General features: G+C 55.6%; 1 protein-coding gene across 1 annotated transcript; it reads right to left on the bottom strand.

The window, feature by feature from the left end:
• Nucleotides 1–69: 69 nt before the first annotated feature.
• Nucleotides 70–27,676, bottom strand: DNAI2 (dynein axonemal intermediate chain 2). Its single transcript, XM_081272577.1, has 13 exons — nucleotides 27,643–27,676; nucleotides 20,759–20,952; nucleotides 19,248–19,409; nucleotides 18,180–18,301; nucleotides 15,172–15,314; nucleotides 14,070–14,183; nucleotides 10,175–10,314; nucleotides 8,954–9,076; nucleotides 5,473–5,696; nucleotides 4,320–4,455; nucleotides 3,388–3,534; nucleotides 2,240–2,467; nucleotides 70–460 (listed from the first exon to the last, which is right to left on the bottom strand). The coding sequence occupies exons 2-13, from the start codon at nucleotides 20,939–20,941 to the stop codon at nucleotides 374–376; spliced, it is 1,809 nt and encodes a 602-aa protein (XP_081128703.1). The 5' UTR covers nucleotides 20,942–20,952; nucleotides 27,643–27,676; the 3' UTR covers nucleotides 70–373.
• Nucleotides 27,677–27,792: the final 116 nt, after the last annotated feature.

Below are 27,792 nucleotides of genomic sequence, written 5' to 3'. Positions count from 1 at the left end.
GGAAGGGAGAAGGGGGAATCCCCGGGCCCTGCCACGGCTGGGCTTGCAGCTGCCAGAGGAGGACGACTGGGGGTAACCTTCGAGAAGCAGACCCGGAGGAAGCAGCGAGGGCCAGGCCTGAAGGCTGGCTGCGCGTGCTCCAGGGTGGAGGGGCCCTGGGGTGGGTGCCGGTGCAGGCAGGAGCCCCGCCGTCCCTCGCAGGCGTTGCCCAGGGCTCAGCTCCAATGCAGGCCAAGGGTTTGTGGTGGGGGGCCAACGTGCCCCGCCAGTGGTGCTTTCAGGGAGCTCCGTTCCTCCCTTGAAAGACCAAGGCAATGCCGTGCCTCAGGGTGGGCCAGGCAGGGCGCGGGGACAGCGCTGCAGGAGGGCTGACCTAGGTTGGCAGCTCCTCCTCATCCACCTCCTCCTGGGAGCCTAGCTCTCTCTCCTCCTCCTCGTCTTCCATGTCTGAACCTCTTTTCTGTTAAAGAAGAAAACAGAATGTGGGTGCAGGGCAGGCCCTCCCCGCTTCTCCGACATGGGCCCCACGAGGCCAGAGGCAGCCCTGCCTGAAGCCTGCCAGCTCTGCCCGGGCGAGGGCCTGTGGGTGCTCAGGGCTGGCGGGGTGAAATTGACGGTCCTGCGCCTGCTGTTCCTCCTGGGGTTTCACCTGCAGTGTGGACATGACACCTTGCAGGGCTGACCTAGGGCTGGAAATAAGGGGTGCAGGGTGCCATCAGAGACAGCCGCAGGCCCCGGGGATGCTTTCTGTCCACTGGAGATTGGAGACAACTGCAGAGACTAGGAAAGGGGGAGGAAGGGCGTGCCAGGCCGAATCGGGGCCAGGGCCGTGGACCTCAGGCCTTCCGAGGCTCAGCCTCACCCGGAGTGTTTAAGCTGACGGGAGGAATACATTTGGGGATGAAGGCACCAAGCACAGAGCCTGATGGCCATATCACACTGTAAAAGGTGGCCCAAGGTCGCCTTCGCCTCCTGAAGGGCTGGACGGGCCAGGGGGTGGGTGGGAGGAGCTGCTGGCAGAGAGCAGGATCCCCGCCTCGCCTCTGCCGCTCCTGCCCCATTCAGTGCGAGAACAAAGGGGCCCCTCTCCAAGTGCTTCCAAATGCCAAACGCCCCCCACAAGCACCAGCTCCTTAGCGCTAGTGGGAGGGGGGCCAGGAGGGGTGTTCTCCCCCCACCCACTCCACCAGCCACCAAGAACTGCCCACGCCAACCATCCAGCTTCATGGGGGGTGGGGGTAGGGGACAATGTCAAGGGGCCTGTAGTCACACAGGGCCTGAACTTGGAAGTCACGCAGGGCCCGCACTTGATTATTGCCCTGGTGACACTTTTTCAAATGCTAAGTGCTTTTTCAACAAGGGCCCCATATTTTCACTTTGGGTGTGTGCAGGGATGCAGGCCGACACCATAGAGCAGCCAGTCTAGATCCTAGCAACCCTCACTTGGCCTTTTCTCCACCATGATGAGCTCTGGCTCCTCCCCACCTCAGCATCTTCTCCGGGGGCCCCTCAGGACCATGACACAGGCAGACTAGGTCTTGTTCTCCCTCTGTCCCCTGAAGAGGGACTGGAAGGTGACTATACTCTCTTACACCAGCCAGGCAAGTGCTCTGCCTCAGAGCCACATCCCCAGCCCTTTCTGTTTATTTATTTATTTTGAGACAAAGTCCTGCTAAGTTGCCAAGGCTGGCCTTGAACTTGAGATTCTCCTGTCTCAGCTTCTCGAGTGGCTGGGGTCACAGGCGTGTGCCACTGCACCCCGCTCACTTCACAGCTCATGCTCCTCCTTCTCCAGATGGAAGTGTGGCCACCAGCCCCGGAGATACAGCCAGGAGGTCTTCAGAGCCAGCCCCAGGGCCGGAGAGTGACCACAAGGTCGCTCCCGACACTCGGCTGCGAGAGCCAGAAGGGGGCCCAGGGCCAATGCCGTAGCCCTTCCCTCCACGGCCTCCAGGACTCACCTCTCTGACAGCTGGCCGTGCCCGGGGGCCCTCATTCACTGCTCAGATGCGCCTGCCGTGACACGGGAGGCTGGGGGACACCCTGCCCTCAAGGAGCCTGAAGTCCATTGGGAGGCAGAACCCCAGGAAGGAGCCAGCCATCCCTCCCAGTTGCCAGATGGACAAATAAAGGTCCGGCCCAGAGGCCACTGGCCTGAGGTCACCCAGGGAGTCTGCAAGCGGGCAGAGCAGGCCCGGCCCCTCCCAGCCCCCACCCGGGTCCCTGCCGAGGCGCCTACGAGCTTGGACTTCTTCTCCATGGCCTCTGTCTCCTTCTTCTTCAGCTCTTGGAAGATGACACTGAAGAACTCCTCCTCGGCCTTGGCGACCAGGTCCTGCAGGTCCACGGCCAGCTCGTCGGCCCGCTGGTCATCGTCCTTGCCCTCAGCCCTGCCCTTCTCCTTCAGCCGCATCTCTCGGTGCCTGGCCTCCAGGATCTTCTCCCGCCGGGTCTCGCGCTCAAACATCTGAGGCACAGGGGACAGAGGCCAGAGGGGAGGGTGGGCCAGGCTGGGCTTCTACGGAGCTGTCCTCACTCTACTCAACGCAGGGCCAGCGACCAGGAAGGACAGCTCAATACTGGGCAGAGGCTGGCGCAGGGAAACCAGTGTTCAATGCCCAGGAGCACCAAGCACCCGGGCCACAGGTCAGGGGGCCCTTGGGGCTGTGCAACATGGAGGCCCCGGGTCCAGTGTAGGACCAGCTCAGTGGAGAGTCTCCAGTCTCAGCCAGAGCCCGGAGGCTCTCCCAGGCCTCGAACTGGGGGCTTTCAACCCCACAGTGAGCCCCCTGCTGCTCCCAGGGCTGCCCAGGGAGGGGCTCTCTGCCCCTCCCCGAGGCAGGTCCCTTCCATCTGTCACCTCTATTGACATCAGCTAAGCCTTCATTAGAACTGATCTGATGCCAAAAAATGATTTTTAAAAAAATATTGTTTGAGCCGGGCGTGGTGGTGCACTCCTGTAATCCCAGCGGCTCGGGAGGCTGAGGCAGGAGGATCATGAGTTCCAAGCCAGCCTCAGCAACTCAGTGAAGCCCTAAGCAACTCAGTGAGACCTGCCTCTAAATGAAATACAAAATAGGGCTGGGATGTGGCTCAGTGGTTAAGTGCTCCTGAGTTCAATCCCTGGTACGTTTTGTTTGTTTGTTTGTTTGAAACTGGACAAATGGACCCTGTCAAGTCACTTTGGTTTCTGGCTAACCCAAGGTGGGAGGTAGAGAAACTTTCCCACAGGGTGAGCTGCCTGATGGCCGAGCACAGGCGGGTGGGCAGAATTGACACCATTCACAGAACTCACTTCAGGACATCACACTGCCACCCACAGACGTGTCCACCGTATCTTGGGGTCGGAGGGAGGGGACGTGTATGGCCCAGGCGCCCGGTACTTACAGAAGACGCTATGTTCCTCTCGTTCCTCTGGAGGGTGGAGAGCCCGCTGGAGACTTCTAGCAGGGTGGTGGTCCCCAGCTGGGAGCCACAGGCAATGAGACATCCAGTGTCCTGCACCCGGAGGCAGAAGAGGGCCTCGTCACACACCTGTGGGAGAGCCGATGGGGGTGGGGGGCAAAGTCACATTTGTCTGACCAACTGACCCCTGGGGAGACCTAGCCCCTCAGCCCTGTTCAAATACCCTCGCTGACACCCCCACTCCACAGAGTGACGTCAAACCCAGAGACCCGGCCGTCAAGACCCTCAGCCTAACCGGGGACCGTGGTGTGCACCTGTAATCCCAGCAACTCGGGAGGCTGAGACAGGAGGAGCGCAAGCTAAGGCCAGCCTCAGAACTCAGCCAGTCCCTGTCCCAAAATATAAAACAGAAAGGGCTGGGGTGTGGCTCAGTGGCAAGGCGCCCCTGTGTCCCATCTCCAGTACCAAAAAAAGACCCCTGGCCGCCAGCTTCCTCACCCGCCAGCCCAGCCCCACTCGTCCCATGGGACACCGTGGCCCTCTGGCCCGGCCAGCAGGTCTCAGCTTCAGCCTTGCTACAGGAGCTCGGGCCTGAAGTGGCTGCTGCCAGGAGCCCGTGTCCAGGGTCTGAGGGGTCCTCCTGGGGGAGGGGAGGCCAGGCATCTGCTCTCTTCTCTGTTTTAATTTCCCCTGGGTGACTCTGCCATACCACCAGGTTCAATGTCCCCCAGGTCCTTAACTGGGTAGGAGCACATGCCCCCAAGGCAAGAGTCGTAGGCGGCCAGAATGGGACTCACGGAGAGGCCCCACCACACACCCCACCCCACTCAGCACGCTGCCCCCCCACACCCACTCCCACCCAGAAGGGCCCTGCTCATGGGGGCCTGTACGCACAGGGAGGGAGTGCACCTGACCTTCAGGCTCAGGGCCGGGTCACACTGCTTGAACACAAAGTCCCAGATGTCCAGGGTTCCGTCCATCTTGGTGGTGAAGAACACTGCCGGCCTCACGGGGCTCCAGGCGCCATCAGTGAGGTAAGCCATGTGGTACCTGGGGAGCCAGCGCCGAGTGTCAGGGACCGTGGTAGGAAGGGGCAGAGCGCCCACTGAGCCACAGCTCTGCCCTCCCAGATGCTCCAGGGTCTTCGAGTCTTGCTGGGCAGGAAGTTCTTTCTTGTGTCTGACTTGTAGCCATGCCTGTCCCACCCACCCCTGGCACAGAGATTGCTCTTTACAGGGCTCCAGGCATAGTCCTTCCTGTGGGCTGGGCACTGGTGTCTCTCCACAGCAAACCAGACAGCAGGCACATGCTGCTGGGCTGGGGCCAGGCCAGGGCACTCAGAGGCAGCAGGAGGAAGGGCATACCTGGGAAACTTCCTGATCTGGTGCCGGCAGAGTTCTACTTCCTACTGGGCTTAATCTGGATTTTCTAAAGTTTGTTCAGTGAACATGGAACCTTTTTAAAAATCACACACACACACACACACACACACACACACACGCACGCGCTCATGGCAGAGACTTGGAATTTTCCATCAACTCCTCTCCCTTCCTCCGTGGTGGTACCTTTGCAGCTGGGCCCACTGTGACCACACCGGGGACTACATTTCCCAGCCTCCTTTGCAACTAAGTGGGTGGCCAGGGAAGCCACCGTGGGGGAAATGGTCTAGATAAAAAGGGCCTCTGGACATGTTGGACAAATGCATAGTTTTTTAGTATAAACACATCTCAAATATTAATATTGAAAACATCAGTCATTGCTTTTTTCCCTGGAATTCAACTTTACCTGGGGATCCTGAACTTCCTGTGTGTGGGATAGGGATTGAACCAGGGGCGCTCTACCACTGATACAGCCCCCGTCCTTTTAATTTTTTTATTTTGGGACAGGGTCTTGCCAGTTGCCGAGTCCAGCCCTGAACGTGTGGCCTCCTGCCTCAGCCTCCCGGGAATCCTCCAGTTTTATTTGCTGAATTTTACCGACGGCCACAGAGGCTCTGAGCTGAGCTTCCTCCGTCTGTCCCCTCCCCTTCTCTGCGCTGGCCCCTGCCCCAGCCTGCTGGGGGCTTACTTGGTCCACATGATGGACGACTCCCGGCTGTCCTCCGACCAGATGCGGGCTGTCCAGTCCCCTACGGTCAGGAAGTTCTTCGGGTAGAAGGGGTTTCTCTGGAGGGCGTAGATGGGGCCGTGGTGGCCTGAGAAGGTGCACACGATCTTCTCCGCTGAGGTCTTGGCCTTGCGGTTGCAGGAGACGACGATACCCTGCTCCGTGCCCACCATGAACTTGGTTGGCTGTGGAGGGGTGACAGAGGGGAAGGGACTGTGGGACAGGGTGGCATGGCCAGCAGGCTGCCCAGGGGGGCTGCAGGTGCTCGCAGACCCCTGGGTGAAGCTCTGGGCAGGCTGGGACCCACCCAGCTCTTCTGTCCCTCTCTTCCCAGTCTTGGGCACCTGCTGGAGGACCCAGGCTTATGAGTCCCTCCCTGACCTTCAGTTCCTGGAGGTCAGCACCAGCCCTCTTTAAGGAGCATGGCTTTGTCCTTCAGGCATTTGCCACAGGGATCCTGAATGTTTAAGATCAACAAGGCCCAGAGCAGGACACAGGGCCAGGCCATCCCTCGGGAGGCAGGCGGAGCCTCATCTGACCAGACGGTGACATGGGCCCTAGCATCACCCCGGTTAGATGTCCCTGAGGACTTGGAGCAGGTGGCCCCCATACTGGGAAAGTCACCTGGCAGCCAATGATGTGCCTGTCCTCTCTGGTCTGTGAGTGCCTCGCGGGGACCGTGACATTCACAGGTGCGTCCCTGTGTGTGTAGGGAGCCCGGTCCTGCCAGGTCCCCATCAGGGCTGAACACAGAGCCCTGTGCTAGGGTGGGGGTGGGGACGCTGGGGAGCAAAAAGGCTGTGCCCAACGTCCTCAGGTGGATGTGGAGACAGACCCTCACTTCTCCCTGCTGTCCCTCTCCCTATGTGGACTGGGCCACCCAAAGGCTGCACATCTGTGTGTGCAGCCGCTACAGTGCAGTGACAGGTTGGCCAGGCATGGAGCCGGACAGAGGAAGCCAGGCGGAAGAGCTGGTCCACGTGGGGCCCTGGGTGGGGGATTAGAGGTGTTGTCCCAGTGGGTCCCGGGCCACCGGAGCCCCTAGCACCCGGCAGTGACACATCATCTGCAAACACGGGGTGCTGCCACCTCAGGGCCTTTGCAGAGCTGCTCCGTGGCCTGGGCACTCTCATCCCGTTATCCGCTTGGCCAGTTCTGCGTCCCTCAGAACCTCGCTGGGCTCTCACCTTGGCCTGGAGGACCCGGCAGGCTCTGCTTCACGCTCACCCTGACTGTGGTCTAACCCACGACGGCCACACCACCCTGCCCCGCTCTCTGCGTCTGCCCCCAGCCCCTTCCAGGTATGTACTTGATTTCTTCATCTGCCATCTGTCCCACGTCCCAAAGTCATGCTCCTTGAGGACAGACATTTTGGAAGGGTGCCTGGTGTGAGCAGGGACTGGAAAGGTATTTGTTGAACAACTGAGAGAATAATGTGAATGGGCTCCCCCGGGCCGTTCCCCCTGGCAGAGAACGTCATCAGCAGGGCCTTGTGGCCAGCAGCTCAGGAGGTGCCACAGTCCGTCCAAAAGCCCTTGCAAAACCGGTGACAATACACATCTGTGTTCCCAGCGGAATGAGACACACTAGCCAGGAGATGGGAGCGACCTGAGGGCCTCGGACAAATGAGTGGATTAAAAAATGGGATCTACCCACATGACAAAATATTATTCAGCCTTAAAAAGGAGGGGGATTCTGGCACCTGCTACAGTTTGGATGGACCTTGAGATCATTGTCCAAAGGGAAAATGACAAGTTTTATGGTCCCACTCACAGGACATTCCTAGCACAGTCAGATCCACAGAGACAGAGAGTAGGCTGGTCAGCAGGGAGGTGGGGTGCGCTCATTCAAGGAGGGTTTGTGAGCAGTTTTGAGGGTTTGTGTCTATTTTTTGTTTGTTTGTTTTTTTTTTTTTTTTGGTACTGGGGACAGAACCCAGGGACATTCTACCACTGAGCCACACCCCCAGCCCTTTTTATTTTTTGAGACAGGGCCTCCCTAAGTTGCTGAGGCTGGCCTTGAACCTTCGATCCTCCTGCCTCAGCCTGGGATCACAGGTGGGCACCAGGGCGCCCAGCAGGAGTTTCAGTGTTGCAAGAGGAAAGCAGCTGCAGAGGTGGCGGTGGGGACGGTGGCACCACAGTGTGAATGCGCCTCTCGCTACCTTACACCTTAAAGTGGTAAAGACGGTACATTTTATGCATTTTTAAAAAACCATAATTAAAAATACATACACAGCTGGGGAGGTAGCTCAGGGACAGAGCGCCTGCCTGGCTTGCACAAAGTGCTTGGGTTCCATTCCCAGCAAATAAAGGAGAAAAAAAAAGGAAAAGAAAGAAGAAGAAGAAAAAACCCACACAGGCAACTTGAGACGGAGCTGAGAGGTCCTGAGAGGTACATGAGTGCACAACGCGGCGGCATGGAAGGACGGGGACCTCAGCTCACAGGTAGGACAGCGGGTGTCCCGCACATGCGCACTTGGTAAGGACGGAGCCAGGACCAGGCCTGAGGGTGCTCACAGCCGCCAGCGCGAACCTAGAAACCCCCGCGCGCAGGGCCGAATGTTTTCTGAGCCCCCTCACCTGCCCGGCCTCCTGTGCTTCATCCTCTTATGCCAGGGCTGGGGTCAGAAACCAGCCCCAGCCGAGAGCCACGTGAACAGCGTGGCCTTGTCTAGAGCGTCCTCATTTGCTGCTTCCAGAAACTTCCCTCTTCTGACACAGCCAAAACACAGCTGAATTCTGCCTCCCCCCGCCAGTTCTGGGGATTGAACCCAGGGCGCTGTACCACTGGGCTACACTCCAGCCTTCCCCCCTTTTTTTTTTTTTTTTTTTTTTGAGAGAGAGGGTATTGCTAAATTGTGGAGGCTGCCCTTGAATTTACAATCCTCCTGCCTCAGCCTCCCTGGTCGCTGGGATGACAGGGGTCCACCACCACTCCCAGCTTGACATTTCTTCAGGGTTTCTTCTTGGCTTCCCCCGGCCCCCCAGTACTGAGGATGGAGCCCAGGGCCTCCTCTGAGCTGGGGAAGCCCAGGACCATAGGAGGCCAGCCCACCCCTCAGCTCTTAGCCGGGCCTGTGCCCTGTGTTTCAAGGTTCTTCCTCTCATCTCATTTCCCTCTCCACCGCTTCGCTTTCTGCCCCAGAAGAAGGAAAGTGACCACGCCAGGGGAGGCAGGGCCATTCTGAGTTTTGGTCCTGGTCAGACCCCTTCCCGTAGAATGGGCTTTTCTGGATCTTGTTCTGTTCTGGTCCCCAGGGCCACCAAGCAATGGGTGGCTCAGCGGGCATGGGAACGAGCACCTTCCCTTCCCCGTGGACTCTGCTGCCCCCTGCTGGAGGTCATTGTAAAAACCAGGCAGGTGGAAGGCGTCTGCCAGGCCCCGGGCCCAGGGCTGGCCTGTCCTTAGGGGCTCAGGGAAGGGAGGGCCAGAGACTCACCAAAGTGGACTCGAACTCCAGGGAGATGGCGCCCAGGGCGTTCTCCAGCAGCTCCTTTCTGGTGATGTCCATGATCACCACCTCCGTGGGCTCGCTGATCTTGCGGATGTCCCACCACATGACCTGGCCGCGAGAGAGGGCAACTTGGAGACCCTGAGGTCCCTGGGCTTTCCCCTCCCTCATCCGGGGCATAAAGGGTGCAGGGCCCATGAGAGCAAGTGCCCTGGACAGTGGCTGAGCATCCAGGTCACCAGCAGCTGCCTGAAGCCAGGACCCAGGGCCTGGCCCCAGCCGGACTGGATTCAGATTGCAGGGCGGAGGCCTAAGAATCTGCATTCTCCAAGGCTCCCCACGGCACAGCAAGATCCAGCAGGACGAGAACCCAGAGTGCTCCCAGCCACCGCCAGGAGGGAAGGTGGCAGCTGTTCCCGCACGTGTGTGCAGGAACCTAGGTCCAAACACTCTCCTGGCTGTACTTTTTTTGGGGAAGGAACCAGGGATTGAACTCAGGGCACTCGACCCCTGAGCCACATCCCCAGCCCTTTTTTGTATTCATTTAGAGACAGGGTCTCACGGAGTCGCTTAGGGCCTCACTGTTACTGAGGCTGGTTTTGAACTCGAAATCCTCCTGCCTCAGCCTCCCCAGCCCCTGGGATTACGGGCGTGTGCCGCTGCGCCCAGCTTTGCTGTACTTTTCCTGGTAAAAAAACAAAATATAAAATCCACTTAAATATCCCAGGGGGTTGGGAGGCTGAGGTAGGAGGACTACAGGTCCAAGCCAGCCTCAGCAACCTAGCAAGACCTTGTCTCAAAAATAAAAGGGGCTGGTGGGTATGGCTCAGTGTCTAAGCACCCCGAGTTCAATCCACAGTACCCAAACCCAACAGACCAACAGAGAAGTGATGACACCCTCCTACCAAGCAGTCCCTAGCAGCTTGGGCAGTGCTTTAGGAAATAAGAAACGTCTTTGAGATCCACTAAATGGAAGCTCAGAGGGTCTGAGGAGGGCGCTTGAAACCAGGCCCCCGGGAGGGCTGGCGGTGGTGGGCAGGGTGGAGGTCACTGTCTGACTTCACGTCTTTAGGTCTTGCTCCATGTGCATGCGTTACCCACTGTGCAACTGACACATCAAATGTAAAAGGGAGGTTTCTCCAGGCGCCGTGGGGGGACGCGGGGCGCCATGCCGGGCCTCCTCTCCTCCCGGGGCTGCCCGGGTGCTACCTGCCCATCCGTGGATGCTGAGAAGCACTCAGTGCCGGTCTTCGACTGCAGCCAGATGGTGCTGTACACGGGGTCTCGGTGGCTGAACTCAATGGTGGACAGCTCGGCCACCAGGCTGCCCTTCCGTGTGTCCCAGCAGGCTGGCAGGGCAGGGGAGGAGAGACACGGGTCACAGGAGGCCTCAGCTCGCTCTTCCTGGTGCCAGGAGCAGGGAAGGAGGGAGGCTGCTTAGACTCTGGCTTGACCATGTGTAGACTCGGGAATTAGGAGCAGGCTCAGACCGGCCTGAGCTTCTTATCGGCCTGCAAAAACCTCCCCGAGACCCCCAGAGTGCAAGCTTCATTCCCCCGCTGTGCCTCTGCCGGGCGCTGAGCACCACCCGGGTCCTGAGGAAGCGGCTGGGAATGGGCCAGGCTGGGTCCCCAGGGAGGGCGGGGGGTCAGGGAAGGCTCCTGGGAGTAGTGGGGGGAACCTGGGGATGGAGGGGCCGGGGGTAGAATCCCGGCTCCCCTCAGGGAAGAGCCCCTAAGAGGCCCCGTCAGGAAGATCCTCCTGCTGCTCCAGCTCCTCCTGTCCTCCTCCCATCCTCCTCCCGTCCTCCTCCTCCCGTCCTCCTCCTCCTGTCCTCCTCCTGTCCTCCTCCATGCCTCCTAGTGAACTCCCGGAGGAGGAGCTTGACCACCATCTGCTCTTCCTGCTCTGCCAAGAAACGCGGGAGCCGAGGAGCATTTCCTCCTGACGGATTCTGTGTTCATTTTCCGAGGGGCGAGCGCGAGGGCCCCTGCTCTTGCTCAGAGCCTTTCCAGGAAACTGGTTTATAAAACAACCACAGAACTCGGTTCCTGAGTTTTGACTTAGTGTCCTCCCAATTCCAAGGCATTTGTCCCTGGACTGGCCTGGACCAGAAGTGGGTAGTGTGTGAGTGTGTGTGTGAGAGTGTGTGTGTGTGAGAGAGTGTGTGTGAGTGTGTGTGTCTCTGTGTGTGAGTGTGTATGTGTGTGTGAGTGTGTGTGTCTGTGTGTGTCTCTCTGTGTCTGTGTGAGTGTGAGTGTGTGTGTGTCTCTGTATGTGTGTGTGTGTGTGTGAGAGAGTGTGAGTGTGTGTGTCTGTGTGTGAGAGTGTGAGTGTGTGTGTCTGTGTGTGTGTGAGAGAGTGTGTGTGTGTGTCTCTGTGTGTCTGTGTGTGTGTGTGTTGCCCAGGCTGGCCTTGAACTTGTGATCTCCTGCCTCAGAGTCACCAGGATCACAGCTGTGTGCTGCGGTGCACTTTCTTGGCTAAGTTTGCTCTGCTTGGGCAAAGCAGTGCTCAAGGGCGGGTCCCATGGGCCCCACATGGCCCCCCTCTTACAGCAACAGGGCTGCAGAGCCCCGGCTACTCTGAGCTGGCAAGAAAACCCCTGGGGTTGTGAACAATGAGTGAGGCAGGCTCCTGAGTAAGTCATGGGGTGGGGGGCATCCCTGCTTCAGTCTTTGGAGCTCTGGCACCCGGAATAATTTGGCAGGGAGATGTATGGGAGCCTAGGCCACAGCCTGAGAGCTTCCCAGGGGCAGGTCTGAGAGGGAGATGGGCCTCAGGAGGCCCAGGGAGCCTGGCTATGGCCGGGGGGTTCTTAGCCTCCCTCCTCCTGCTCCTGAAGGAGAGAAAGTAAAGCAGCTTGTGGGGTGGGAGGATGGGGAACCCCTCAATGCCCGAGGTCAAGACTGGCCCAGGGTGTTGTGGGGGCAGAGGGCAGCAGGGACTTTCAGAGCTGAAGGTGGCCGGTTTCTTGGGATCTTACTGGGGATTTATTTCCCCCTCAATCTTTTTTCCAGGTGTGCCATCAGCAAAAGCAGCAGAGTAAGGACTTCCAAAATTCTTGCAAAGTAGCAAGGTGACAACTGACCAAAATGGTCAACACCAACTTTTTCAGAACTCTGGAATCATTTGATTCCTGGCCGCATTCTGGAGAGCTATGCTTCAGGGAAGCAAAAACTCCTGGTGGTTCCGGGGGATCCCTCCTGTGGTGTCCGCATTGGACTTGGCTCAGAGTTTGCATAGGGCAGGAAAGTCTTTTCCTTGAGGCACAACTGCAGGTGGCTTCCTGAGGCAGTGGGTAACAGGTGCGCCCAACAGCAGGCTTTAGAGGAGATGCCAGGTCAGGAGCTGCCCCAAGTTTGGACTCTTCCTGGACATCTAGGGCCCCCGGCACGGCTGGCTGTGTGCTGGCCTGCGGCCAGGCCACCCTGAGGAAGGAGCACCCACAGAACATAGTCTACTCAAGCACACACCGAGTGTCCTCCAGGAGAGGCAGCAGAACAGCCCAGAAACAATCTCCATCAAGGCTGAAGAGACTGAGATCAGGCCCAGCCTTTCTGACCAAAATGGAACGGAGTGGAGATCAATAGCGGGAGGAAAACTAGAAAGTTCACAAGCAGGTGGTAAAACACACACACACACACACACACACACACACACACACACACACACACACCACATCCTGAACACCACAGCGACAGACAGGGAATGAAGAGAGAAATTGGGACGGGCGAGCCGAGCACCAGGACACTAAGACCAAGAGTCGGAGGAGAGGGACGCTCCCAGCTGAGGAGGGCATTATGTTAAGACCAAGGCCAACAAACACGGAAACAAGGTCTGGGGGGTAACTCAGGGGTACGGCGTTCCCGCCTGGCATGGGCAAGGCCCTGGGCTCTGTCCCCAGCACGGCCAAAACAACATCCCAACCCAAACAGAGCCAGAGTGCCCTCAGATCCGTACCCTAACCTGCCTTAAGAAATTAGAGGAACCATAAATTAAACCCAAAGCTGACAGAAGGAAGCAATAACCTTGGAGACTTCACCAGCCCCTTTTTATATTTTATTTAGAGGCGGGATCTCACTGAGTTGCTTAGGGCCTCGCTCGGTTGCTGAGGCTGGCTTTGAACTCACTGTCCTCCTGCCCCAGCCTCCTGAGCCTCTGGGATGACAGGCGCGTGCCACTGCCCTCAGCCAAAAACTGGTTCTTGAAAAGAAAATGAAACTGACAAATCTGTAGCTAGACCAGGGGGGAAAGGAGGGTGCGGATGACTAAAAGCAGGAAGGACATGACCGCCAGCCTCGCGGAGATGACAATGACTGCGTGATGGCCGTGAAGGGTGATGGCCGTGAAGGATGATGGCCGTGAAGGATTGGGAGTCTACAAAGTAGATCGAGGGGCGAGGGGCGAAGTGGAAAAGTCCCTAGAAAGACAGACTATGAAAAAAGACGGATTCAAGGGGAAACGGAAAATGGGAAGAGACCCGTAACGGATGGGATTGGCCTAGGAATTCTAAAACTTCCAAATACAGGAGAACCCGGGCCAGCTCCCCCGGTGAATCCTACCAGACGTCAGCGGAGTCGGTGCCAGCCCTTCCCCAGCTCTTCCAACACAGACGGGGGCTGGCTTCCCAGCGCCAGAACCGCCAGGCCCATCACCCAGAGGTCTGCTCCCCCAAGGTGGGCTCCATAAGGTCTCCCCGTCCCTCTAAGAGTGGCCCCTAGTCACGTGTTTCCTGACTGGACTCAAACTTCGGCTTTTTAGATCTTTTTTTTTTTTAAATTTTCTTATAGCAGTGCGGTCTGTTCTATTTTAATATTTTTTAGTTGTCAATGGACTTTATTTATTTATATGTGGTGCTGAGAATCGAACCCCGTGCCGCACACATGCCAGGGAAGCCCTCTGCCCTGAGTGCCGGCCCCGGCCCTTTTAGATCTTTTTATTTTAAGCCAACCTCAGGCTTACTCAAGTGGACTAGAGGCAGCGCCAACAGAACAGGCTGACTGGCCAGCATCTGGGGTGGCCAGCTGCAGAAGTGCCCGCCTACAGGGTCTTCCAGGACCCGCCCGGGCAGGCGCTGGCTGAGAGCCGGGTCCCTCCTTACCTATCTGCCCATTGTAGCAGCCCCCCAGGAGCACGTGGGAATCTTTGGGGTTGTACTCCAAGGTGACCAGCGGAGAAGGTGGCTTCAGGACAATTTCAGGCCTATTTGGGTTTTCTATAAAGCAGGAAAAAGAAAAAGATCTCCTCAGGCCTGCACAGAAGAGGACAGGGTCAGCCAGTTTACCCCCTTTTCCAGAGGAGGGTGGTTAGAAGGCAGCCATTGAGACCCCCCCATCTTTCTCTGGCCTGCTTCCTTTGACCCCTAAGGCCTAAATCTTAGCTACTGGCTTGATTTGGGGGGACTGGGGTGTTGGCGTGGGTGTTCAGTTCCAGTTCTAGTCTGTTTCTCATATTTGGTGTGAAACCAGCTTTTATGGGGATGCGGGGTCCACCCCGGGGGTTGCTGTGAGAACTGGGCGAGCTGTTCAGGTCAGCTCCCGATGCAGCGCCTGCACAGTTGTTGTAAGGAGGGGGAGAACGGGAAGCCGGGTGTGTTGCTCGGGCCAGGCTCTTGTCCCTGCAGTGGAGAAAGGGTCCTGCTCCCAGCAAAGTTGGGTCCAGGCACAGTCCCCTCCCCTCCCCTCCCCTTCCCTTTGGGCTCCCTTCAGCCTGCTGAGCCTCTCTCTGTCAGGCTCTCCAGGGACCCACAGTGGGAGTCCCCTTGGGTTTGGTATTTATTTATTCATTTTGCAATACTAGGGATTGAATTTGGGGAGCTCTACCCCTGAGATACAGTCTTGGCCCTTTTTAGAATTGTATCTGAGGCAGGGTCTTACTAAGTTGCCCAGGTTGGCACTGAACTGGCCTCAGCCTCCTGAGTCAGGGGATCACAGGCGTCCATCATGGTGCCCTGGCTGGGGTGTGGTCTTCATGCCCCAGATGAGGAATCTGGAATTGGAGCTGGAGGTCAGCCCAGCGGGTGTGGGTCCTGGGCTCAATCCCCAGCACGTCAGGGGGAAAAGTCAATCTGGAGTTTCTCGCCTTGGAGTTTGCTTAGACCCAGGCAGCGAAGGGACAGCAGGGATTTCCTCCTGGCCCCTTCCACTCCCCGGCTGGCCCTGGCCTCAGCCCTGCCTGGCCAGCAAGACGCTGCTGCCCCTTACCCAGTTCCCAGATGTATGACTCGTGGCTCATGCCCGCAGGTGCCCGCTGAAAATTCAAGCAAGAATAGGCCACTGCCAACTTCCGGTTGCCATCGGGGTGCCAGGAGACGTGTGTGGCTGCCCTCTTGATGTCCTGCGGATCCCTTTGGGGAGAGCAAGGGAGTCAGAAGGCTGGAGGGTGGGGTTCCCCCGGTTTCTAGTAATTCTAGCACAACTAGATTCTTTTTTTTTTCTTTAAAAAATACTCAAGTATATCTAAGGAACCACCTTCACTTCAGAAAATCTATTTTAAAAACAAAGTGCAGGGAGAGGGAGGGGGAGGGGAAGGGGGAACACTAGGGAAGGATATTGGCCACATTACATTGTTATTTTAACGATATGGTCATGTTGTGTTTGTACAAATGCCTAACAATGAATCCCACCATGATGTATTAATTATCCTGCACCAATAAAAAGTGGAAAAAAAAATAAATCCAGACCAAGTTGACAAGACTCCCGTAAATGGAATACCAGTCCCACCAACTATAAATAGAAGGTAATAATAAAAACCAAGACAATGGGAACAGGCAAAACATGAAACTCCAGTTTAACCCTCCGCTCGCTGGAAGTCGAGCCAGAGCCTGATCTTCCGTTGCGATTCGAATCAAAAGGGATCAGGAAGTCTAGCCATCTCACGCCTCCGTGTTGACTCAGATGAGCTGAAAACTTCCATCCACACAAAACCCTCCATACGAATGTTTATGGCCTCTTTATTCAAATTGCCAAGGCAGGGAAGCAACCAAATTGTCCTTCGATGGCTGTGTGGATAAACGGTAGTGAACCCAGACAATGGGATACCATTCAGCACGAGAAAGGAGATGAGCTATGAAGACCTGAGAAGACACTCTGGGAAGGGCCAACTACACGGACAGGAAGATGAGTGGTTGCCAGGGGCTCGGGACTTGGGAGGGACGAAGAGGCGACCACAGGGCATTCTGAGGGCAGGGAACTACGCTGTACCCTACTGCAATGGTGGACACCAACCCATGGGGTGTGCAAGCCTCGGGAACAACCCTGATGGAAACTAGGGAGTGACAGTGGTGTGTCTATCCATGCAGGTCCAACTGGTGGGCATGCTGGCAATCGGGGCTGTGTGCCCAGGGCAGAAGGTGGGAGGGGCATGTGGGAACTCTCGGTACCTTCTGCTCAATTTTGTTATGAGCCTAAAATTGAAGTCTGGGAGTCGGGGCTGGGGCTGGCGCCCCTGGTAGAGCACTTGCTGTGCATGCCTGAGCATCCTTGTCAGGTCGAACGCATCATGTGGTTTGAGGGGTCCCTATGTGGGGTCAGAGCCCAGCAGGGCTGGGGGCAGCATGTGCCTGTTGCACATCCCTGGATACAGCCATTGGCCCTACTCTGCACCCCACAGGTCACCACTGGATCAGAACAGGTTGTGCTGGGACAGGGCCAGGTCCTTCCTAGGATGCTTGGTCAGCTGTGGTGGCAAAACGAATCCCCCAAGTTGCCACCAGAGGCCGGTCACCTCCAAATGCCTGCCATCTCTGGAATCTGCATCACCCAGACCACACCTGACCCAGACCACACCTGACCCCGCCCAGGGTCCTCAGAGACGCCTTGGCCTGCACCGGCTGGGACCCTCCCACACTTCCCCCTTCCACTACCTCTACTTCTAAATGGACAGCCATCTCCCTCCTGCCCCCTCCACCGCCATGAATGTGGCCCCACCTGCAACTCCTCTCACCAAGTCTTCAGGATGAGCTGTCCCTTTGCCCTGGTCCTCTCCCCATTCCTGTCCCCAAACTCTCCTTCCTTACTCTACCCATGTGCTCAGAGTCCCCGTGGGAAGTCAGTGTCATTCCTTCTAGGGCTGCTGGAGCCAGGGACCACAACTCGGTGGTATTGTTTTTTGTTCTTGTTTGTTAGTTTTTGTTAGGTTTGTTTTGTTTTGCGGTGCTGGGGACGGAACCCAGGGCCTTGCACATGCCAGGCAAGCTCTCTACCCCTGAGCTGCAGCCGGGGCCTTAGGTGTTCTTGACAACAGAAATTCATTCCCTCCCACTTAAGGAGGCCAGAAGTCCAAAATCGCAGGCGATCTCTGCAGGTGAAGTATATGCACATACCTGTCCACAGATGCAGGACACACGTGTACATAGGAATAGACCCGTGCACGTGTACATAAGTATTTCTAAACAAAAATTAGCACTCTCAGCCAGGAGCAGTGGCCACTCCTATGATCCCAGCAACTAGGGGACTGAGACAGAGGATTGCAAGTTCAAGACCAGCCTCAGCAACTTAGCGCACTCCATCATCTCAAAATAAAAAAATAAAAACAGCTGGGGAGGTAGCTCAGTGGTGGAGCACTTGTCTATCATGTGTGGAGCCCGGGTTCAATTCCCAGTGCCAAAAAAAAAAAAAGCAGCACACTCTCCCCTTTACTCTTCCGCCGCTTGTTTGGGTTTGGTTTTCACGTAACCAGTCTTGGAAATGGGTCCCTCTTGTCACAGAAGGAGCTGCCCTATACTTCCAGCGCCCCCTCCCCACCCTGATACCCCTTTGTGGGCTCTGCCAGAACTGTGGGAACCAGCCCCGACTGATGGATCTAGCTTGTTGGAGCTCTGGTCGGCACACCCTGCTGCAGCGAAGATCCTCACACAGAGAACACACAACACCCACAAATCCCCCTGTCCTTTGAGGCTATTCCCAGCTCCACTCCTGCAAATGTGGGCCAGCAACCTGTGGGCCCAAGACCCACTGGACCCCTGAGGTGCGCGCCTTGTCCTGCTCTGCCCTGTGGGAGATCCCCCCTGCGCCCAGCTCACACACAGCCCAAGCCTGGTCAGCGCATGCATCCCCACAGGGCAGGGACCACGTCCTGCTGGGCACCGGCTTGCTCTGACCCTCGTCGAGCTTGGGCACAGAGAGTGCAGTGACCGCGGTCTGGAGTGATGAGCAAGGAGTCCCTCTTGGAGGTGACAGGTTGACCAGAGGCCAGCCTCGCTAGGGGCTACCTGAAGACATTAATGGTCTTAGCTGAAGGGGCCTCTTCCGTCACCTCCACCTCTTCCTCATCGTCAAAATACTCCTGGTAGATGTCAATGGCGTTGTTCTGCTTGATGCAATGCTCCATGATCTGAGGGGACAGAGCAGGGGTGCTCAGCAGGAAGGAGAGGGCCTGCAGGCCCAGGGGCTGGCTGGAGTCTAGGAGGGACAGGGGGACCAGGGGCCTTTTCCTGTTCTTTAGCCAATGCATTTTCTTTCTTTTTTCTTTTCTGCAGTGCTGGGGACGGCACCCAGGGCCCTGCACTGGCCAGGAAGTGTGTGACCACTAAGCTCCACCCCGGCCCACAGCTTATGCATTTTCAATTGGCTTTTGAAGGTGAATTAATTGCTTTCTGTGTACAAAGCCCTGATGCACACACAGCACATCAACAGATAAACGAGATATCTGTGGCATTAAAATTTCATGGAGGGAGAAGGAGATTAAAAAAAAATGTCTAAAAATACTCTTGGGGAGGGATGATAATGCAAAAAATGTTGAGAAATGTTGCTCTAGCCAAACAGTTTCATCAGGCCTATGTATATATGGCACCCATATATTTGTCTGGACCTACAGTGATCTCTATCTAACTCTTCCGTGAAGGATGTAAGTGAGACCCATTTTTGCAATCGACACTGAGCCAGGCTGAGACTTAAAGCTTATTCCAGATTTATTGGATGTGGGGCTGGGGTTGTGGCTCAGTGGTAGAGTGCTTGCCTAGCATGTGTGAGGCACTGCGTTTGATTCTCAGCACTTCATGTAGATAAATTTAAAAAAAGGTCCATCAACAACCTCCCCCAAAAAATTAATAAAAAAAAAGTAGTAAAGGACCAAAACTGTTTTTGGGGAGGGTGGTCCTCTCTGCCCCGGGAATTTCCCACTGTTTTAGGCTCTTTGTAAAACCTGCTCAGCTATGGCCCTGTGTGGTCAGCAGTCAGTCTCTCCCCAGAGTAGCCATGTGGACTCATGGCTGGCACAGCTCTGGCACCCCGGGGAGCTGGAGTGGGGAGGGGAGGTCCTCAGTGGCGCCGAGCCTTACCGAGCCAAGCTGCATGATGGCATTGATGTAGTTCTCGTCCTTCTCTACTTTTTTCCGGAAGCGAATCGTCTGCTCCAGCTCCAGGGGGTTCACATCCTTGGGCCAGCCCCCCTCGACGTGGTTGACCCCTCGGGTCTCCATCTCAAACCGCTCCGTGTTCGCCTGAACAGAGGGCCACCCGTGAGACGTCCACCACCCGGACACGTCCAACCTCTGCTCCTGCAATCCAGGAGCCTCCCAGGACCCTCAGCTCTCGGACAGACCTATGAGCTGCCCCGGCTAAAGCCACAAGGTCAGGAACCTCCAGGTCCTCAGGCAGTCACTGGTGACCTGGCAGCTTCTTGGCCCTTGATAGCACTCGTCATGGAAGACCCAGTGCCCAGATCCCCTGAGTCTAGTGGGCCCAGGAGCCTCCCCACCTGTTCTGCAAGATTCAGAAGAAAAGAGAAGGGGATTCTTCTTTTCCACCCAGCGGGCAACGGAGTCGGACGTCGAAGCATCAACAGGGACTCAGAGGCTGGATCTGCGCCCCTCTGGAGCCGGGGGACTTTAACCTGTTGGACTAGCTTCTTGGCTCCAGCCCACTTTCCCCCATTTTAAAAACTTTGCTGACGTACACATGACATGACATTTGCCATCTGAATCATTTCACAGTGTGCAGGTCCGTGGCCACTCACAGCCACGCAGTCATCGCCCCAGAAGGAAGCCCTGTGCCCTTGGGCAGTCACTCCCAGCTCCTTCCCGATGCTAAGCTGGCTCTCCCAAGAGTGAGATGCCTTGCCAGGGCAGGGCTCTGGCAGGAGCCTGGGCACTGAGGCCAGCATGGCTGCCACCTTGCCGGAGGCTGTGCCATGGGCACAGTTGTCCTGGTCCCCGAGACGGCCTTCAGGCTGAGAAGTTAATTCATCTAAACCAGGAGTCACCAGACCACTCACGTGGCTGTGAATGTGTTCCAGTCAAGTCCAGTGACTCATTTGGTTTGGGGCCTGACCTGGGTTATCTTGACCCAATCTAGTGCTGATCACCAGGTTCACAGGAACCGGAAGCTCTACGGGCCTCCACAGGGCAAAAGGCATGACCATGGCCCTCGGTGCTCTTATCTCAGAGCCCCGCCCTCCCCGGCCAGAACTTCCTGTGGGACGCTTTTCTTTTTCCAAGATGGGCTTTGCCTGTAGATATGAATCCATGCTCCTGAGAATACCTCTTCCAGAAGCACCAAAGGCCCAAAGTAGCTCTAGAAAGTCTCAGCCCCTCGGAGGCAAGGCCGCCAGGGAGAGAGAACATCTTGATTGACACTCGCCTGGTCCAGGGGACAGTGCTGCTGTGTCTTCTCCTGAGCCCAGCACTCTGGTGGCTCTTGGGGTGACTCCCCCCCACACTTCCAGCACCCACGCTGGTCCATTCTACCTGGATTCCAGGTGGACAGGACACCCAGGACCCTGACCTGCTCTTTCTGGACACCTTGCCCGACCACACCTTCACTGACCTGGATTCTTGGGGCAGGGACCCACCTCATGCTCCGACATGCTGGCGGAGCACTGGACGCCCGTGTCCACTGGGTTCCGCTCCACGAATTGCGTGGCCAGCTCCGGGTTGGGGGGGATGTCGATGTTCAGCTCGGCCTGGCGGTCTGAGAAGTTGCACTGCTTGCCAAACTCGCTGCGCTTCTTCACGTACACGTAGACAATCTCCATGGTGACGGGGGCTGCGGGGGGGTGGGGGGGAAGGGAAGGGGTGAGGGGCCACCTGGCCACCCCTCTGCCTGGGTCCCAAGGGGCTGCTTCAGGTTCCCATCTGGCTCATGGGTGAAGGTGGGAGTGGAATCCAAGGGGTTTGTCAGGTGTCCAGAGCTGCACTGGGTTGCTGTTGCTGCACTGGGGATTGAACCCCAGGGTCCCACCCAAGATAGGCAAGCTGTCTATCACCGAGCCACGTCCCCAGCCCTTAATGTTTTGAGAGAATCTCACTAAGCTTCCCTGGCTGCCCTCAAATTTAAGATTCTCCTGCCTCAGCCTCCCCACCAGCTGGGATTATAGGTGTGTCCACGGCACCTGGCTTGCATCTGAGGGTTCAGCATATGATAAGCATAAATTATCTTGTTCAGTTCTTGCAAATACCCTCTGAGGTGGGGAAGAAAATCACCATTTGATTCGAAGGAATGTGATACTCAGAAGTACCCTGAGCCACTGGCCCAGCATCACATAGCCACTGAGTGGTGGCGCTGGTCTGCCTGACTCCAAAGCTCTGAGCATCCACTGAACGGCTTCTCCTGATCAGTATTATTGGGAGGCAGGAAGAAATGTTGATGGTGGTTCTGTTGGGCTAAACTGCCTGCTGCACTCTGGATCTGAGCCATGCAGCACATGAATCGGAGATCCCTGGGCCCCTTCTGGAAGCCTCCACCCAACGGTCCACTTCTCCACCTAATTGTGGAAAAGGTTCATTGACACCAGAGTCCTCCGTTGCCAGGCTCCACCCCCCCACACCCACCGCTCTCTGGACCCCCCTGGGAATCTCTTCCCTCTGCACCAGGCCAGCCAGCCAGAGCTGAGCGGTCACCTGAGAGCACAGAGCCAGATGGCTTCCTGAGCAGGAGGGATGGTCAGCCCTCAGGAGCCCCTCTAATTTGCACTGGCCATAAAGAGTGGGAACTGGAAAGCAGCTGGGCAGGGCCCTGACCTCAGGTCCAGGCCTTGCTCTTCACAGCTGCATGACCTTGCCAAACTCAGGAAGCTGGTGTTCAAATCCTTGATGTAAGGAAGAAGGTAAGGAAGAGTTCTTCACCAGTGCTGACCCAGGGCTTAAAGTTACACACACGGCTCCCACAAGCTGCCCTTCGCTCACCCCAAAGAGACCCTCCTGCCTCCATCACATCCATGGATTCTCTGGGGCTCAGTGCTGGCCATCAGGTAGGCCAGTCTGCAACGTTATGCTGTGGACTTTAGCAGTACTGATCATTAGGGGGCCACCCCAACTCTCAGGAATTGTGCCTTTGGTGTCTCATTCCTAAGAGGGCTTAGACAGCCCCTGGACTTCGAGAGCCCTGGGGGTGCCGGTGGGGAGCTGTTGAATGAGTGGCCACGTGGTTTGGGAAAGGCCCATTGTGCAAATTAGCTGTGGCAGCACTCACAACCCAAGGCCTTTTGAGACTCAACAAATCAGGCTTTGGCCCCTGAGTGGGTGTTGCTGCCTTTGAATGAAGTAGGGACCTGGTGGGAAAATGGCTGGAGGGCATATTGCCTCCATAGCCAAACTCAGGAACTAGAGGGATCCAGCAGAACTGCTGGAGTAGTGAGCCCTTTACCTAGCAACGCCATCAGGAAAGCAGTCCAAGACTGCTCAACAACACTCAAAATGACTCTTTTAAAAAAAAATCTAATTATGTAGACTTTTCTAGAAAGTACAGTTTTTATGACTGCCAAACTGTATGCTTTATCTTCATTCTAATTATAGTTTTCATTATCTCATCCAATTTTGCAACAAACACTTATTAGATCCTACTATGTGTGATCAGGACGGTGCGGCTCTGGCACAGGGTAGACATGCAGATGAATTGAAGGGACTCAAAGTTCAGAAATGAACCTTTACAGTTAGAGTTGACTGATCTCTGGCAAAGGTGCCAAGGCAGCACAGTGGAGGTGGGAAGGACTGTCTTTTTGGCAAATGGCTCTGGGACAACTGGACATTCCAAAGCGAAAGAGGGACCACCGCTGGACACAGTGGTGTATGCCTATAATCCCAGAGACTTGGGAGGCTGAGGCAGGAGGATTGCAAATTACAAGGCAGCCTGGGCGATTTAGTGAAGCCTGTCTCAAAATAAAATAAAAAGGACTAGGGATGTGGCTCAGTGGCAAAGCACTCCTGGGTTCAATCCCCAGGAACAAAGGAAAAAAAAAAGAGTGACCATAGATCCCTTTTTTTTTTTTTTTAGAGAGAGAGAGAGAGAGAGAGGAGAGAGAGCGAAAGAGAGAGAATTTTTAATATTTATTTTTTAGTTCTCGGCGGACACAACATCTTTGTTGGTATGTGGTGCTGAGGATCGAACCGGGCCGCACGTATGCCAGGCGAGCACGCTACCGCTTGAGCCACATCCCCAGCCCCATAGATCCCTATCTTACCTCAAATTAATTCAAAATGGGCTGCAGGACTGAATGTAACAGCTAAAACCATAAAACTTAGAACACAGGGGGGAAAGACTTCATACAGATGGTATAAAAAGTATGGTCTCTAAGAGAAAAACAAATGATAGATTGGACCTCATTAAAATTTAAAACTTCTGCAAAGGACAACATCACGAAAACCAAAGAGGAGCTGGGGACGTAGCTCAGAGGTAGAGTGTTCGCCTAACATGTGCAGGACCCTGACTTTGATCCCCGTATAACACACACACACACACACACACACACACACACACACACGAAAGAAAGAAGAGAAAAAAAGAAAGAAATTTGGAAGCACAAGCCACAGACTTGGAAAAAAATATTTCCAAATCATATATCTGATTAAGGACTTGAATCCAGAATGTAAGAAGACCTACCAGGTCTGGGCAACCTCATGTCCACTAAGACTATGAAATAGGCATCATGATTTCCCCTCGACAGGAACAGAGAGTGGTGCTCAGAGACATGTAGTGCCTTGTCCAAGGTCCCAGTTTTTTTTTTTTTTTTTTAACCCAGGGGCACTTAACCACTGAGCCATGATCCCAGACCTTTTTTGTATTTTATTAAGAGACAGGGTCTCACTGAGTTGCTTAGGGCCTCGCTCACATGCTGAGGCTGACTTTGAACTAGCAATCCTCCTGCCTCAGCCTCCCGAGCTGCTGGGATTACAGGCGTGGGCATCCATACCTGGACCAGTCACAACCAAGATCAGAGCACATCTGGCTCTGAAGCACTGGTACTTCATCTTGGCTACACATTTAGAAATATCTAGAAGGCTTTATAAAGTTACATGCTGAGGTCAAACCCCTGCCCAACTAAATCAGAATCTCTCAATGATATTAAAAAAAAAATTCTCCAGGTAATTCCAATGTACAACCAACTTTAAAAACCACGGATTTAAAATAAAGACTCTTCTTCATTTTCAGCCAGAATTTCTCAGTCAGGATGCTCATTAATAAGAGGGGAGTCCCAAGCCCCCTCCTGCAAATGCTGACCTGCCCCCCCTGGGGTGGGATCTGGCAATTCCTGTTTTCTACAATCACCCCAGATGAAGATAATAACTAGACAAGGGCTACTAGAAACCCATCCAGTGCAGCCTGGCTGATGTCCCCTGAGATGCATGACCAAGAGCTGAGAGATGATCTAGAAGCAGATGCCAGGGGTGGACTTGGCCAGGAGCAGCGGAGACAGGGTGTGAGAGCAAGAGGGCAAGAGAGTTAATCACCCAGTCTCTTTGTAGCCACATAACTTGCTCCTTAAAGGCAGCTCCTCCCTAGCCGCTCCCACCCCAGAACAGCCCAACTTGAATCAACAGCAGAAAGGCATTTGGAGACTCTCTGGGGTAGAAGGGATGGCCTGGAGGGCAGGGGGCGGGAGAGAGGCCCAGTTGCTGCAGGACGCCTGACTGGATTTATTCTACAGGGACCAACAAAGAGGGAGCCTTGGAAAAAGAATGTGAATCCAATTAAATTCTCCCCTCTGCCACCACATGGAGAAGCACCTGTTCCTGCTAGACAGAGCCACTGGCCCCAGGCAATTAGGGGCTGCCTCTCTCTCTTTCCTCGAAAGACAATTGTTGGGAGCCGGCCAGCTCCTAGGGGACACAGGAGGCCTCAGAGGAGGAGGAAGCTCCAGGAAGACACAAATGGACTCTTGAGCCCAGATCAGGTTTTTAACGGCTTTGCTCTCCTTCTTGGTGCTTCCCAAGGCCCAGCCCTGAGCGAAAACAGAGGCATTGTCTTGTGTCTGGAAGGAGACAGAGGGGACATTTAAAGGCTGGCCCCGTGACAGTGACGGACAGCTCATTCAAGGACTCAGCAGCCCAGGCTCTTTTCTCACCAGCAAGCAGGGCATGGAGATGAATAGCAGGGCCAGCCCGGGGGGTCTCCGAAGTCCCCCTCCCTTGGGAGACAAGTGCTACAGGGGGCTTCCCCCAAGTAGGGCTGAGCAGGGCTGTCTCCAAGAGGGCCCAGAAGGGGCAGGAGCAGTGTTGCTGCCGCCTGGACGTTGGGGGGAGATTGCCCTCCCCTCCCCCGTGGGAACTAAGAGACGCAGAAGCTTGCGGGACACCACTACAGGGCCACCCAGACACAGGACGCACAGACCTGGATGCTTGGGTGGGACCAGAAGTGCAAGTCCCCCACGTCCTGGAGGAAGGAGTTGGACTGGAACCTTCACAGACCATGCAAACGAAACTCCCCTGAGCAGGGAGAATGAGCAAAGCCTTTCCTGAAGAGAACCTGCCTCGCTGAAGAGAAAGCGCTACCCAAGCCGGCCGGGACCAAGAAGTGGGAAGGAGAGGTGGCGGGTGCAATAAGGACATGAAAACATCTTCCTCTTCCTGTTCCCTGAGACTGAGGGTCCCTGCATGGCAGAGGGATGCAGGAGGGGGGTTTCTCATGTCCTTGTGCAACTTCTGTAGTTCTGGGACCTAAGGGTTTTGCTGGACCTTCCAAAGGGCGGAGCTTGGCCAGGCACAGTGGCGCAGGCCTGTAATCCCAGTGGCTCAAAAGGCTGAGGCCGGAGGATTATAAGTTCAAAGCCAGCCTCAGCAACTTAGAGAGTCCCTGAGCAACTCAGGGAGACCCTGTCTCTAAATAAGATTAAAAATAAAAAAGGCTGGGAGGGATGAGGGTATAGCTCAGTTGGCAGAGGGCTTGACTCGCATGCACAGGCCCTGGGTTCACTCCCCAGCACCACGCAAAAAACAAACAAACAAAACCAAAAATAAAAAAGGCTGGGAATAGTTCAGTGGTTAAATGCCCCTGGTTCAATCCCAAGTACCCATGCCCCTCAAAAAGGCAGATCTCCCTGGCCATCTCCCTTCATCACCTCTCCCTCCCTCCAGGAAAACACTAAGGTCCCCAGCAGGAGCATGGAGAATGAGAGCAGGGAAGGGTGGGAGGAGGTCCCAGAACTGGGGAGTGACCAGGTCTGAGCATCTGCTCCCCCCACTACAACAGTGGACTTCCTGGGCCCAAATAGAGAAGGGGCCCAACACCCACTCAGTTACCTGCTGAGTGTGTGACCGTGACACCAACCCTCCATCAGAGCTCTGCCCCCCCACCCCCGATTCCTCCTCTTCTAATCAACTTAGCGAGACCCTGTCTTAAATAAAAAAACAAATAAAAAGGGCTGGGGATGTGGTTCAGTGGTTAAGTGTCCCTGGGTTCAATTCCAAGTACAAAAACTAAATAAATACAAAAGAAACAAAGGATTTGCACGGAGGAAATGCAGGGTCTGAAAGCCAGGAGAAGAGGGGCTTGGGATTAAAGTTCAGTGGCAGGGGGCTTGCCCAGTGTGTATGAGGTCCTAGGCTTCATCCCGGGTGTGCAAACAAGAGAACTTGAACTTGTTGCAAAGACAAACTGCCCAGCCTTTGGAAAAAGTAACCAACAGTGTGACACTGATCGAGACACGTAATGGGCATATAATGCCATCTCCTGGGCTGAGGGTCAGATGAAGGGATGCATTTAAAATTCCTGTCACCTTGCTGGGTGCAGTGGCACATGCCTGTAATCCCAGTGGCTCAGGAGGCAGAGGCAGCAAGATTGCAAGTTCAAAGCCAGGTTCAACAATTTAGCGAGACTCTGTCTCAAAACAAAATAAAATTGGGGATGTGGCTCAGTGGCTAAGACCCCCTCCCATCCCGGGGGGGTTCACTCTCAGCAACAGTAACAACAAAAATCCTGACACCTAGAAGGTGTGCCATATATATGATTGACTTCCTTTCCTCTATTGTTACCAGAAAATACTCCTTTTTTCCTTTTCTTTTCTTTCTTTTTTTTTTTTTTTAATTATACAGGGGATGGAACCCAGGGGTGCTCTACCACTGAGCTACATCCCCAGATCTTTTTATTTATTTTTAAATTTTGAGACAGGGTCTCCCTACGTTGTCCAAGCTGGGCCACTCCAGAGGAGCTGGGATTACAGGCGGCTCCACTGGCCAGGCCAGAAAGGTCCCCTCCTAACGTCCACCCTCCCAGGTGGTCTTTCCCACCGTCACCTGTAAATCCTTTAGGAGCCTCCCACCCGCTCCAGGGCAGACTGCCTTCAGGACCAGATGGCGCCGGGGTGCAGGATGCAAGGTGTTCCTAAGTTACAGGATACTGTGGCCTGGGGGGCTACCCCCGGGGGCAGGGCTACTGTGGCGGAGGACACTGGAGCACTGGTCCTGGGTCCACCGCGGGCAGAGCAGTCCCAGAAGGAACACCTCGCACTCCGGGGATCTTTACCCTCGGGGGCGCTCTCCTTCACCCTCCACGCTCCTCTCCGGCCACAGCCCTTATCCTGGGTGGGCTCCTCCTGCCGCTGGGTTCCGCCAACGGGGAAGCTCCGGGTCCAGCTGCTCAAACGGCTCCGCAGCAGCCGAGTTTACCGGTTGC

Source organism: Spermophilus citellus (genome assembly GCF_964194105.1).
Source record: "Spermophilus citellus genome assembly, chromosome: 17".
NCBI lineage: Eukaryota > Metazoa > Chordata > Mammalia > Rodentia > Sciuridae > Spermophilus > Spermophilus citellus.
This window is presented reverse-complemented; position numbering and strand designations above follow the sequence as displayed.

Coding starts and splice junctions, on each gene's coding strand:
- DNAI2 (XM_081272577.1), bottom strand. CDS start 20,941: ATGGAGATTGTCTACGTGTACGTGAAGAAGCGCAGCGAGTTTGGCAAG. Junction 5,697..8,953: donor TGGAGTTCGAGTCCACTTTG/GTGAGTCTCTGG, acceptor ACCCCTCCACAG/CCAACCAAGTTCATGGTGGG. Junction 2,468..3,387: donor AGAGGAACATAGCGTCTTCT/GTAAGTACCGGG, acceptor CCTGTGCCTCAG/ATGTTTGAGCGCGAGACCCG.